Consider the following 12,339-nt stretch of genomic DNA (forward strand, 5'->3'; position numbering starts at 1 on the left):
GCGGTGGCGAGATGTTAACTACCTCGCTTGGTATACAGGAGGTCGTGGAACATGTTGACTACCTCGTCTGGTATACAGGAGGTCGTGGTAGATGTTAACTACCTCGTCTGGTATACAGGAGGTCGTGGTAGATGTTAACTACCTCGCCTGGTATACAGGAGGTCGTGGAAGATGTTAACTACCTCGCCTGGTATACAGGAGGTCGTGGTAGATGTTAACTACCTGGCCTGGTATACAGGAGGTCGTGGTAGATGTTAACTACCTCGTCTGGTATACAGGAGGTCGTGGTAGATGTTAACTACCTCGCCTGGTATACAGGAGGTCGTGGTAGATGTTAACTACCTCGCCTGGTATACAGGAGGTCTTGGTAGATGTTAACTACCTCGCCTGGTATACAGGAGGTCGTGGTAAATGTTGACTACCTCGTCTGGTATACAGGAGGTCGTGGTAGATGTTAACTACCTCGTCTGGTATACAGGAGGTCGTGGTAGATGTTAACTACCTCGCTAGGTATACAGGAGGTCGTGGTAGATGTTAACTACCTCGCCTGGTATACAGGAGGTCGTGGTAAATGTTGACTACCTCGTCTGGTATACAGGAGGTCGTGGTAGATGTTAACTACCTCGTCTGGTATACAGGAGGTCGTGGTAGATGTTAACTACCTCGCTAGGTATACAGGAGGTCGTGGTAGATGTTAACTACCTCGCCTGGTATACAGGAGGTCGTGGGTTCGATCTCCACACCGACGGGATCGAACCCACATGTTCGAACCCACATGCATGTTCTCCCCATGGTCGCGTGGATTTTCCTCTGAGTTGGTGTCGATTTTTCTCCGGGTCCTCTGTTTTTTCTCTCCACATTTGGTATCAACGTCACGCGTTTAGAGTATTTGGCTGCTTCGTTGAGCTATCATTTGTGACTCAGTCGCTTCTGACAAAGAGGCTAATAGCTCAGTGGGCCTTACAAAATAGTAGAAAATAGGTGCTGGCGAACAGCACTTGCCCCAACAGTCTGTTAAGGCTATAAAGGGTTGGATTTTTGTCTTTGTCTTTTGGTAGTGGTTGTGGTGGTGATGGTTGTGATGGTGATGGTTGTGGTGCTGGTTATGATGGCACGGTTGTGTTGGTGGAGGCGGTGGTGGTGGTTTTGGTGGTGGTTTTGGTGGTGGTGGCGGTGGTGGTGGTGGTGGCGGCGGCCGTGGCTGTGGAGGCGGTGGTGGCGGTGGTGGTGGTGGCGGCGGTGGTGGCGGTGGAGGCGGTGGTGGTGGTTTTGGTGGTGGTGGCGGTGGTGGTGGTTTTGGTGGTGGTGGCGGTGGTGGTGGTGGCGGCGGTGGTGGTGGCGGTGGAGGCGGTGGTGGTGGCGGTGGTGGTGACACCGCGGCTACTCACGGAGGGGGTGTCCTCGTACACCACGGCGTGGTAGGGCACGCCGACGAAGGCGGGCGGCGTGTCCTGCACGTCGCTCACGCTCACCGTGACGAGCGCCGACGCCGAGAACACCGCGAACGCCTCGCGCAGCTGCCCGCCGCCGTCCTGCGCCGCGCAAGCGATCGGGATGGGGGTGACGGAGGCGGGTAGACGGGCGAGGGAGAGATTTGCTTTGGCGTCGGGGGTCGTGATCGCCGCGGGAGACAATCGCGTTGCGGGGATTTTGACCGGAGGGGGCAGGGGAGGGGAGGAGACGGGAACGGCGTTTCACGTTCTGCGTACGGCTCAAGTTTTCCCAGCCGTCCCAAGCACCGCGACGTTCCAGACTCCGTTGGTGCGGAGTTATCCCGCACAACCCCTGTGTGTAATCCACCGCTGGACGGGGGGGGGGGGTGCCTCCTGCCACGAGGTGCGGGGTCGATAGGGGTTCCATTGACCGTACTTCACCCACGCTGCTCAGCGCCGGTCGGTGAAGGCGGGATGCAAAGATGTGGGAGCATAGAGGTACGGTACAGCTTGCTCTGGACTCTGCTGTCCACCACCACGGGAGCAGAGTTCTCGGATGTTCACGAATGTAATGGCAGGGTCAGAGCTGATGAAAAGCACACTGCAGTGCAGGTCATTCTTGTGTCTTGATGTCACATGTGTATGTCGAACTTCTTTCACACCGTACGTGGCCAACTGTGCTCGTGGCATCCTTGGTGGTTGGGAGCTCCCCGTGGGTGCGTGCGGCTCAGAGAGAGAGAGAGAGCGAGAGAGAGAGAGAGCGAGCGAGAGAGAGAGAGCGAGAGAGAGAGAGAGCGAGAGAGAGAGAGCGAGAGAGAGAGAGAGAGCGAGAGAGCGAGAGAGAGAGCGAGAGAGAGAGAGCGAGAGAGAGAGAGAGAGCGAGAGAGAGAGCGAGAGAGAGAGCGAGAGAGAGAGCGAGAGAGAGAGAGAGAGCGAGAGAGAGAGCGAGAGAGAGAGAGAGCGAGAGAGAGAGAGAGCGAGAGAGAGAGCGAGAGAGAGAGCGAGAGAGAGAGAGCGAGAGAGAGAGCGAGAGAGAGAGCGAGAGAGAGAGAGAGAGCGAGAGAGAGAGCGAGAGAGAGAGAGCGAGAGAGAGAGAGAGCGAGAGAGAGAGAGAGCGAGAGAGAGAGAGAGCGAGAGAGAGAGAGCGAGAGAGAGCGAGCGAGCGAGAGAGGCACAATGCGTTGGGGAGCGGTAAGTGTTGTGGTGAGCGCTACGCTGCGTCACGAACCTGGCGACCAGAGTTCTATTCCCGCTCACGGCCAACACCGGTGACGATTATCTGAACCGGTCCTGGGCCTCCCCTAGGTCAACTCAGTCTCAAATTAGTACCTGGTGCGATGTGTAAACATCGCCACTGGGGAGACAAAGGCGGCCGGGCGTGGTGTTGGCCACCCACTCCCTCGTGTGCCGTGCCGGCCTTTATAGGTGCTACTCGCTAACAGCACTTGCCCCTACAGTCCGTTACAGGCTATACGGGGATCTTTGTCTTTTTTTGCGTGTGCGGCTGCAGAGGTGGCGAGAGACACACGCATGGGGGAGAGAGAAGTAAAGAAGACAACGCAAGGGGTAACCACCAGAGGTACACTTCTAACTTTCTGTCAACCAGGACGATCACGGCCAAGCTGGGGCCCCGCGTAACGCCGACCACCGCGGGCGGATTTGGAGGTGAAGAAGCTCGCGAGTTGAACGATTGTCCGGGTCGCCCACCCCAAGCCCCACCCACACCACCCACACCACCCACACCACCCACCCACACCACCGACCCCACCCACACCACCGACCCCACCCACACCACCGACCCCACCCACACCACCCACCCCACCCCAAGCCCCACCCACCCACACCACCCCACCCACCCATCCACACCACCCACACCACCCCACACCACCCCACCCAGCCACCCACCCACCCCACCCACACCACCCCACACCACCCCACCCACCAAACCCACCCACCCCACCCACCCCACCCCACCCACCCACACCACCCAACGCACCCACCCCACCCACACCACCCCACCCACCCACCCACACCACCCCACCCCACCCCACCCACCCCACCCACCCCACCCCACCCACCCCACCGCTGCTTCCCCTTCCTCACCTGCGCCACGATGGTGAGGGCGTGGGCGCGCTCCCTCTCGTAGTCGAGCGACGCGTTCGGCTTCAGGCGCAGGACGCCGCTGTGCCGGTCCACCGCGAACAGCCCCCGCGCGCCCTGTCACGGCAGCGAGAGACGCAGCGTCGTCGTCGTCGTCTAATAATCACGATGATACTTGTTGTCGTTGTTGTTGTCGTTGTTGTTGTTGTCGTTGTTGTTGTTGTTGTCGCGTGCGTACACACGCCGTGTCGAGCCCGCTCTCGGAGGCGCCGGGAGCAGGAGCCCCACAGACGAGCGGCGAAGGCAGCACGGAGAGGAGCCGCTGCCAAATTCGCCACCAAAGCCCCCGCGGTCCTCTACAAATCACGAAGGTGTTCATACTCTGTGGTTCTTTCGGTAAAGTCACGTGGGTAGAAAAATAATAATAGATCACGACGTTTCGATCGCAACACAAGCAACCGTCATCAGGTGAGACCGACACAGCAGGGGGGAATGCTGCCTACACAGAGAAAGGGGGAAACACTCCTTCGTCAGGATGTCCCCTGCTGTGTTGGTCTCACCTGATGACGGTTGCTTGTGTTGCGATCGAAACGTCGTGATCTATTATTATTTTTCTACCCACGTGACTTTACCGAAAGAACCACAGAGTATGGATTCCTGCAGTCACGAAAGCTCCAAATCAAGATTCTACAGCATTATCTGTTGGCTGTCCATTGAAAACGGTAACGACGTTATTCAATGTAGGCAGTGAATAGCTGTGCAATCTAAATGAGCTACACGTGAAGGATTATATCTAATTACGGTCACTAGTACTAATTGGTAACTATTCGTAATGTCAATCAAAAAAACTGGTAGGACCATAAAACATTTGAAACAATGTAATTCTCATCAGGCACCACAGTGTAACGTGGTGACTCACGATCCTCTCTGTATCTGTAAGTGCTCTCAAGAAGGATCACGTCGCCTATTGGTTATGGACGCATTTCTTGCGGTGTTGTTTTTCCCTTCCACAGTCACTGACAAGTAGGGTAAAGAGATCGAATTATTGTCACGCAAATAAACCGAGGTTCGTCGGAGACACTTCGCTCCCTTACTGTGCAACAGTTGAAACCGTTCGCCTACGGAGGAGGTCACTGCTGGTGTCACGTGACGTGATGATGTCCAAGCCGCGTCCTGCTTTTGTAACCGGATGTGTTGTCCAAGTAATGAGTGTTTTGTTTGTTTACATATGGGAGGAAACCAGAGCCTACCCAGAGGCGAGGATCCACATTCCGCTCGACCTGGCCACAAATTATATCACTGGGAATTGTACAGCAGCAGGACACTCCAAACGCGTGACGTCGATTCAAAATGTGGAGGCAAAAATCTGAGGACCCGGACAAAAATCCACGCCACCACGGGGAGAGAGATACACCGCAAAATACAACATCCAGGCGTCAGGGTCTGGGTCGAACCCACGACCTCCTGTATACCAGACGAGGTAGTTAACATCTACCACGACCTCCTGAATACCAGACGAGGTAGCTAGCATCTACCACGACCTCCTGTATACCATACGAGGTGGTCAACATCTACCACGACCTCCTGTATACCAGACGAGGTAGTCAACATCTACCACGACCTCCTGTATACCAGACGAGGTAGTTAACATCTACCACGACCTCCTGTATACCAGACGAGGTGGTTAACATCTCCCACGACCTCCTGTATACCAGACGAGGTGTTTAACATCTACCACGACCTCCTGTATACCAGGCGAGGTAGTCAACATCTACCACGACCTCCTGTATACCAGGCGAGGTAGTCAACATCTACCACGACCTCTTGTATACCAGACGAGGTAGTTAACATCTACTACAACTTCCTGTATACCAGACGACGTAGTTAACATCTACCACGACCTCCTGTATACCAGGCCAGGTAGTCAACATCTTCCACCACCTCCTGTATACCAGGCGAGGTAGTTAACATCTACCACGACCTCCTGTATACCAGGCGAGGTAGTCAACATCTACCACGACCTCCTGTATACCAGGCGAGGTAGTCAACATCTACCACGACCTCCTGTATACCAGGCCAGGTAGTCAACATCTACCACGACCGACTGTATACCAAGCGAGGTAGTCAACATCTACCACGACCTCCTGTATACCATACGAGGTGGTCAACATCTACCACGACCTCCTGTATACCAGGCCAGGTAGTCAACATCTACCACGACCTCCTGTATACCAGGCGAGGTAGTTAACATCTACCACGACCTCCTGTATACCAGACGAGGTAGTTAACATCTACCACGACCTCCTGAATACCAGACGAGGTAGCTAGCATCTACCACGACCTCCTGTATACCATACGAGGTGGTCAACATCTACCACGACCTCCTGTATACCAGACGAGGTAGTCAACATCTACCACGACCTCCTGTATACCAGACGAGGTAGTTAACATCTACCACGACCTCCTGTATACCAGACGAGGTGGTTAACATCTCCCACGACCTCCTATATACCAGACGAGGTAGTCAACATCTACTACGACCTCCTGTATACCAGATGAAGTAGTTAACATCTACCACGACCTCGTGTATACCAGACGAGGTAGTCAACATCTACCACGACCTGTATACCAGGCGAGGTATTTAACATCTACCACGACCTCCTGTATACCAGGCGAGGTAGTCAACATCTACCACGACCTCCTGTATACCAGGCGAGGTAGTCAACATCTACCACGACCTCTTGTATACCAGACGAGGTAGTTAACATCTACTACAACCTCCTGTATACCAGACGACGTAGTTAACATCTACCACGACCTCCTGTATACCAGACGAGGTAGTTAACATCTACCACGACCTCCTGTATACCAGGCCAGGTAGTCAACATCTTCCACCACCTCCTGTATACCAGGCGAGGTAGTTAACATCTACCACGACCTCCTGTATACCAGGCGAGGTAGTCAACATCTACCACGACCTCCTGTATACCAGGCGAGGTAGTCAACATCTACCACGACCTCCTGTATACCAGGCGAGGTAGTCAACCTCTACCACGACCTCCTGCATACCAGGCGAGGTAGTTAACATCTACCACGACCTCCTGTATACCAGACGAGGTAGTTAACATCTACCACGACCTCCTGTATACCAGACGAGGTAGTTAACATCTACCACGACCTCCTGTATACCAGACAACGTAGTTAACATCTACCACGACCTCCTGTATACCAGGCCAGGTAGTCAACATCTACCACGACCTCCTGTATACCAGGCGAGGTAGTTAACATCTACCACGACCTCCTGTATACCAGGCGAGGTAGTCAACATCTACCACGACCTCCTGTATGCCAGACGAGGGAGTTAACATCTACCACGACCTCCTGTATACCAGGCAAGGTAGTCAACATCTACCATGACCGACTGTATACCAGGCGAGGTAGTCAACATCTACCACGACCTCCTGTATACCAGACGAGGTAGTCAACATCTATCATGACCTCCTGTATACCAGACGAGGTAGTTAACATCTACCACGATCTCCTGTATACCAGGCGAGGTAGTCAACATCTACCACGACCTCCTGTATACCAGGCGAGGTAGTCAACCTCTACCACGACCTCCTGCATACCAGGCGAGGTAGTTAACATCTACCACGACCTCCTGTATACCAGACGAGGTAGTTAACATCTACCACGACCTCCTGTATACCAGACGAGGTAGTTAACATCTACCACGACCTCCTGTATACCAGACAACGTAGTAACATCTACCACGACCTTCTGTATACCAGGCCAGGTAGTCAACATCTACCACGACCTCCTGTATACCAGGCGAGGTAGTTAACATCTACCACGACCTCCTGTATACCAGGCGAGGTAGTCAACATCTACCACGACCTCCTGTATGCCAGACGAGGGAGTTAACATCTACCACGACCTCCTGTATACCAGGCAAGGTAGTCAACATCTACCACGACCGACTGTATACCAGGCGAGGTAGTCAACATCTACCACGACCTCCTGTATACCAGACGAGGTAGTCAACATCTACCACGACCTCCTGTATACCAGACGAGGTAGTTAACATCTACCACGATCTCCTGTATACCAGGCGAGGTAGTCAACATCTACCACGACCTCCTGTATACCAGGCGAGGTAGTCAACCTCTACCACGACCTCCTGCATACCAGGCGAGGTAGTTAACATCTACCACGACCTCCTGTATACCAGACGAGGTAGTTAACATCTACCACGACCTCCTGTATACCAGGCCAGGTAGTCAACATCTACCACGACCTCCTGTATACCAGGCGAGGTAGTTAACATCTACCACGACCTCCTGTATACCAGGCCAGGTAGTCAACATCTACCACGACCTCCTGTATACCATGCGAGGTAGTTAACATCTACAACGACCTCCTGTATACCAGGCGAGATAGTCAACATCTACCACGACATCCTGTATACCAGGCGAGGTAGTCAGCATCTACCACGACCTCCTGTATACCAGGCCAGGTAGTCAACATCTACCACGACCTCCTGTATACCAGGCGAGGTAGTCAACATCTACCACGACCTCCTGTATACCAGCCGAGGTAGTCAACATCTACCACGACCTCCTGTATACCAGGCCAGGTAGTCAACATCTACCACGACCTCCTGTATACCAGGCGAGGTAGTTAACATCTACCACGACCTCCTGTATACCAGGCCAGGTAGTCAACATCTACCACGACCTCCTGTATACCAGGCGAGGTAGTCAACATCTACCACGACCTCCTGTATACCAGGCGAGGTAGTCAACATCTACTACGACCTCCTGTATACCAGGCGAGGTAGTCAACATCTACCACGACCTCCTGTATACCAGGCGAGGTAGTCAGCATCACGCCATTGTGACGCCCGAGATGTGATTTGGTTTTACGCGAATAACAACAACGGCGCTCTCGTTCAATGAACACTCTATTCCCCATGTAAATGATGTGGCTGGGATGCGGCTGGCACTGCTGCTGTGCGGTGGGGAGTATTGGCAGGAGGGAGTGGGGGGGGCTGTGAGTGGGGATGTGGCTGGTGGCTGGCGGTGCCAGGCACGGGTTGGTGGAGTCACACCTGCAGGTGGTACAGGATGCTGCCCCCAGAGCCGGCGTCTCTGTCGGTGGCCGTGACTCGCAGCAGGCTCGCCCCGCTCGGACAGTCCTGGCGGCAGAGGGAACCCGTGAGTCCACGAGCCCACCGACAATTTCTCACGATTCTCAAGCTCAGCTGTCGCTCCCCCCTCCTCTTCCCCTGCCGTTGAGTGCGCGCAGCGCCCCAGAGCCCGGCGGCTCGCTCCATGTCTTAGGGAGCTCCGCTCGGCTGGCCTTGGAGCGGCAGCTAGAATGCATCCGGGTAATCCGATATTGTTTTACCCTATATTGCTCTAATCCTATTAGGACAGAGCAAGGCGAGACAGATGTGTCATGACGCAATCATTCCCGGTGCAGCGTTCTGGACTTTTCCGGCTATAATTGTGCACTGGCTGTCCAGAGCATGGCAAAGAGCCGAATGTTGTTTTGCAATAGAGACGTGGCTTATTGTAGGCAGGTATATGGGCGTGTAAGTGTGTGGTTTGTGAATGGATGGGTAGTGTAAGTAGGTGGGTGAGTAGATGGATGGGAGGAGTATTTTGGCAGGCAGACAGGTAAGTGGGTACTTGGGTAGGTATGAAGATATGTGGGTAGGTAGCAAATTGCTTTGGTGGGTTGATAGGTTGGCATATAGGCAGGTGGGTAGGCGGGTGGGCAGGTAGGCAGGTGGGTAGGTAGGTTGATAGGTAGGCAGTGGGTAGGTGGTGAGATAGGCAGGTGGGTAGGTGGATGGGCAGTTCGGCAGAGAGGTGGGTTAGGAGCGTATCTCGGCGAGCAGGTGGGGACCTCACCTCAGGCACAGTGACTACGTAGGGCATCCCATCAAACACAGGTGGCTCATCATTGACGTCCGTCACGAACACGCGAGCCTTCTCCACGACCTGCCAGAGCATGCCATGGTAATCGTCGTCGTTCAGTTTATCCACAAGTGCCTCAATGAGTCTCAAAACAGCTTTACTTGTTGAGGAGCCTCCGACTTTGGGATGTTTGTCAGTAGCCCGAAGCAGCCGCAGAAAACCCAATGCGAACACAATATGGGGGGTGATATCACGCGGTCAACAGCACCACTCTCACCCGTGTAGGGACGCTTAAAATACGATTCGCTCATAGGCCAGTATAACTTCCCACCCCCCTACAGGCATCACCACTCCAGTGTACCAGGCGGCGCGGGTGAGCGCCTACGGAAGGGAACGAATCCGCGTGGAGGAGGACTTCGCTCGCTCGCTCGCTGGCTTACCGTGTTCAGTCCGTCAGAGATGCTCACCATCACGTCCAGCTCGTCCACTCTCTGGGCGCAGGGGAACAGAGGAGCACACAACGATCCCTCCCGTGACAGACTGTAGGTTGCAAGTGCTGTTAACGAGCACCTATGAAGGCCGGAACGGTACACGAGGGGGTGGGTGGCCAGCACCATGCCCGACCGCCTTTGTCTCCCCAGTGGCGATGTTTACACAACGCACCAGGTACTCATTTGAGGCTGAGTCGACCTAGGGGAGGCCCAGTACCGATTCAAATAATCGTCACTGGGTGTTGGCCGTGAGCGGGAATCGCACCCGGATCGCCAGGTGCATAGCGCAGCGCGCTAACCGCTGCACCACCGCTCACACAGACACAAAGACAAACACACAAAGACACACAGACACAAAGACAGACAGACACAAAGACACACACAGAGACACAAAGACAGACACACACACACACACAACAACCGCCATTCGCCACTAAGTGGCGGTGACGTCACCACGACGCTTGTGCCAGGCTATGTGCACCCTGAGGCCACGTGAAGTGTCGAACGCCCGCTGGCAGGTGGTCACGGGGCAGACCCAGGTGCCACGGGTCGACTGACTGAGATGACTGGCTGATGCACCACCTGTGCCCCCTACTGTGCCAACCTGCTGTGCTTTAGCCACCCGGCGCTCCGCTCGCTGTTGTGAGCGTCGCTCCTCCGCCCTCCGTTGTTGTTGGAGGGCGACTGCCTCCAACTGCCCAGTAGCATCCTTCACGAGCCTCCTCCACAGAGGCCAATCTTGACACCGCTGGTACCAGTCATCGGAAAGTCCACTCAGCTCCACGTCCTCCTGTACCACATCACTCCATCTCTTCTCTAGCCCATGCCGCGCCCGCTTAGCCCCCTCAATCCGGCCAAACAAAGGCTGTTTCGGTATGCGGTGGCTGGGCATGCGGGCTACATGACCCAGCCATCGCAGCCTTGCCTGCCGGAGGAGCTCACCGATGGGACCCTGCCCAGATCTTTCAAGGATTTGTGAGCTCCTCACACAATCCAGTCTGGTTAAACCCAGGATGGATCGTAGGCAGGCCAGCCTAAATGTTTCTAACCGGCGAAGATGTTCCATTAGGGGGGTCCACGTTTCGCAAGCGTAGAGAAGGGAGGGAATGACCGTGGCCGAGAAGACCTAAAGCTTAGTGCGGAGCGACAGACCAGGTAGCTTCCACACAGCGTTACGCAACCGATGAAAAGATATTGCCGCTCGACTGATTCGGAGTGAGACCTCTGCTGTTAAACTGGAGCCAGTCATAAGCACACTGCCCAGGTATGGGAAACTCTCCACTCTCTCCACAACTGCCCCATCACCGATTGGGAGTTGTGGGGGTGGAGTGTCCGATGGTACAAAATACCCAGGCAGGTGCTTAGTTTTGGTGGGGCTGATGGTAAGGCCCCACCCCTTAGTGGCACGCTCCAGTCTCAGCAGCAGCGTCTCCAACTCCTCCTCTGACTGAGCAGCTATTACCAAGTCATCAGCATACATAACGTGGTTGAGCAATAGGGAGCCATCCCTTGACCGCACCCGGGCATCGATTAGCCTCCCATTATATCTGTACCATATGGAGATTCCCCCGGTACAGCTATTGAAGGCTTCACGAACTACGTGGTCAAAATAGATGTTAAATAATGTGGGAGCCAGAGGACATCCCTGTCGCACCCCAAGGTGTACAGGGAATGGCTCTGACTCCCGGCCACGTAGTTTTACCCGGGCCCGCTCACCATCATGAAGGTCCTTAATGATCGTGAGCAGAGGGTCAGGTACTCCAAAAGCACGAAGAACGACCCAGAGCCCAGGCCTACTGATGGTATCATAGGCCTTGACCAGGTCAATAAAGCAGAGATGTAGGTCTTGTTGGAATTCCCTACACCTCTGCTGTAGCAGACGGACAGAAAATATGGCATCTGTGCAGGACCGCCCTTTCCTGAAACCGCATTGGGGCTCCGCAAGCCTCTCCTCAGCGTGCCTGGCAAGGCGATGCTGAATAATCCTTGCCAGGACCTTTCCTGGCACACTGAGGAGTGAGATGCCCCTGTAGTTGTTACAGTCTGTGCGGTCCCCCTTCTTAAAAAGGGGGACCACCAGGGCATCCTTCCAATCCTGCGGAACCCGTCCAGTGGTCCAGACTGTTGTTATGATGTCATATAGGGCAGTCTGTGCACAAACGCCACCCTCCCTCAGCATTTCGCTTGGGAGATCATCTCTGCCCGCTGCCTTTCCTGGTCTCAGACTCCGGATCGCCTTCAATACTTCCTCAGCAGATGGCACCTCAGCCAGCCACTCACAGGGGGTGACTTCATCCAATATTTGAGGCACCGCAGCCTCAGCAGGGTCATCCTCACTTTGTGCCACGGTGTTTTCCTGGCTGAGGGATTTTCCCTCCCCCAGGACCTCAC

At 54.7% G+C, this 12,339-nt stretch overlaps 2 protein-coding genes across 6 annotated transcripts in view; one reads left to right on the forward strand and one right to left on the reverse strand.

Annotated features, from left to right (window-relative positions):
- The window catches only part of LOC116940343 (cadherin-related family member 1-like), a 35,880-nt gene that overhangs the window by 17,809 nt on the left and 5,732 nt on the right, over positions 1–12,339 (reverse strand). For both annotated transcript variants that reach the window (XM_076065739.1, XM_032950080.2), the window contains exons 4-8: positions 9,898–9,948; positions 9,452–9,541; positions 8,644–8,730; positions 3,537–3,650; positions 1,389–1,532 (exon numbers count right to left, since the gene is read on the reverse strand). In XM_076065739.1, the coding sequence (XP_075921854.1) occupies positions 1,389–1,532; positions 3,537–3,650; positions 8,644–8,730; positions 9,452–9,541; positions 9,898–9,948 (486 nt within the window). The remainder of the gene's footprint in view (positions 1–1,388; positions 1,533–3,536; positions 3,651–8,643; positions 8,731–9,451; positions 9,542–9,897; positions 9,949–12,339) is intronic.
- Positions 2,323–12,339, forward strand: part of LOC116940344 (uncharacterized) — a 39,248-nt gene continuing 29,231 nt past the window's right edge. For 2 of the 4 annotated variants that reach the window (XM_032950081.2, XM_032950082.2), the window contains exons 1-2: positions 2,323–2,624; positions 2,944–3,098. The gene's annotated coding sequence lies outside the window, so the exon portion shown is untranslated. The remainder of the gene's footprint in view (positions 2,625–2,943; positions 3,099–12,339) is intronic. The other 2 variants (XM_032950083.2, XM_032950084.2) reach the window with 1 other exon arrangement.

Source organism: Petromyzon marinus, chromosome 8, assembly GCF_048934315.1.
Source record: "Petromyzon marinus isolate PM22_M1 ecotype Great Lakes invasive population chromosome 8, UKy_Petmar_22M1.pri1.0, whole genome shotgun sequence".
Classification (NCBI taxonomy): domain Eukaryota; kingdom Metazoa; phylum Chordata; class Hyperoartia; order Petromyzontiformes; family Petromyzontidae; genus Petromyzon; species Petromyzon marinus.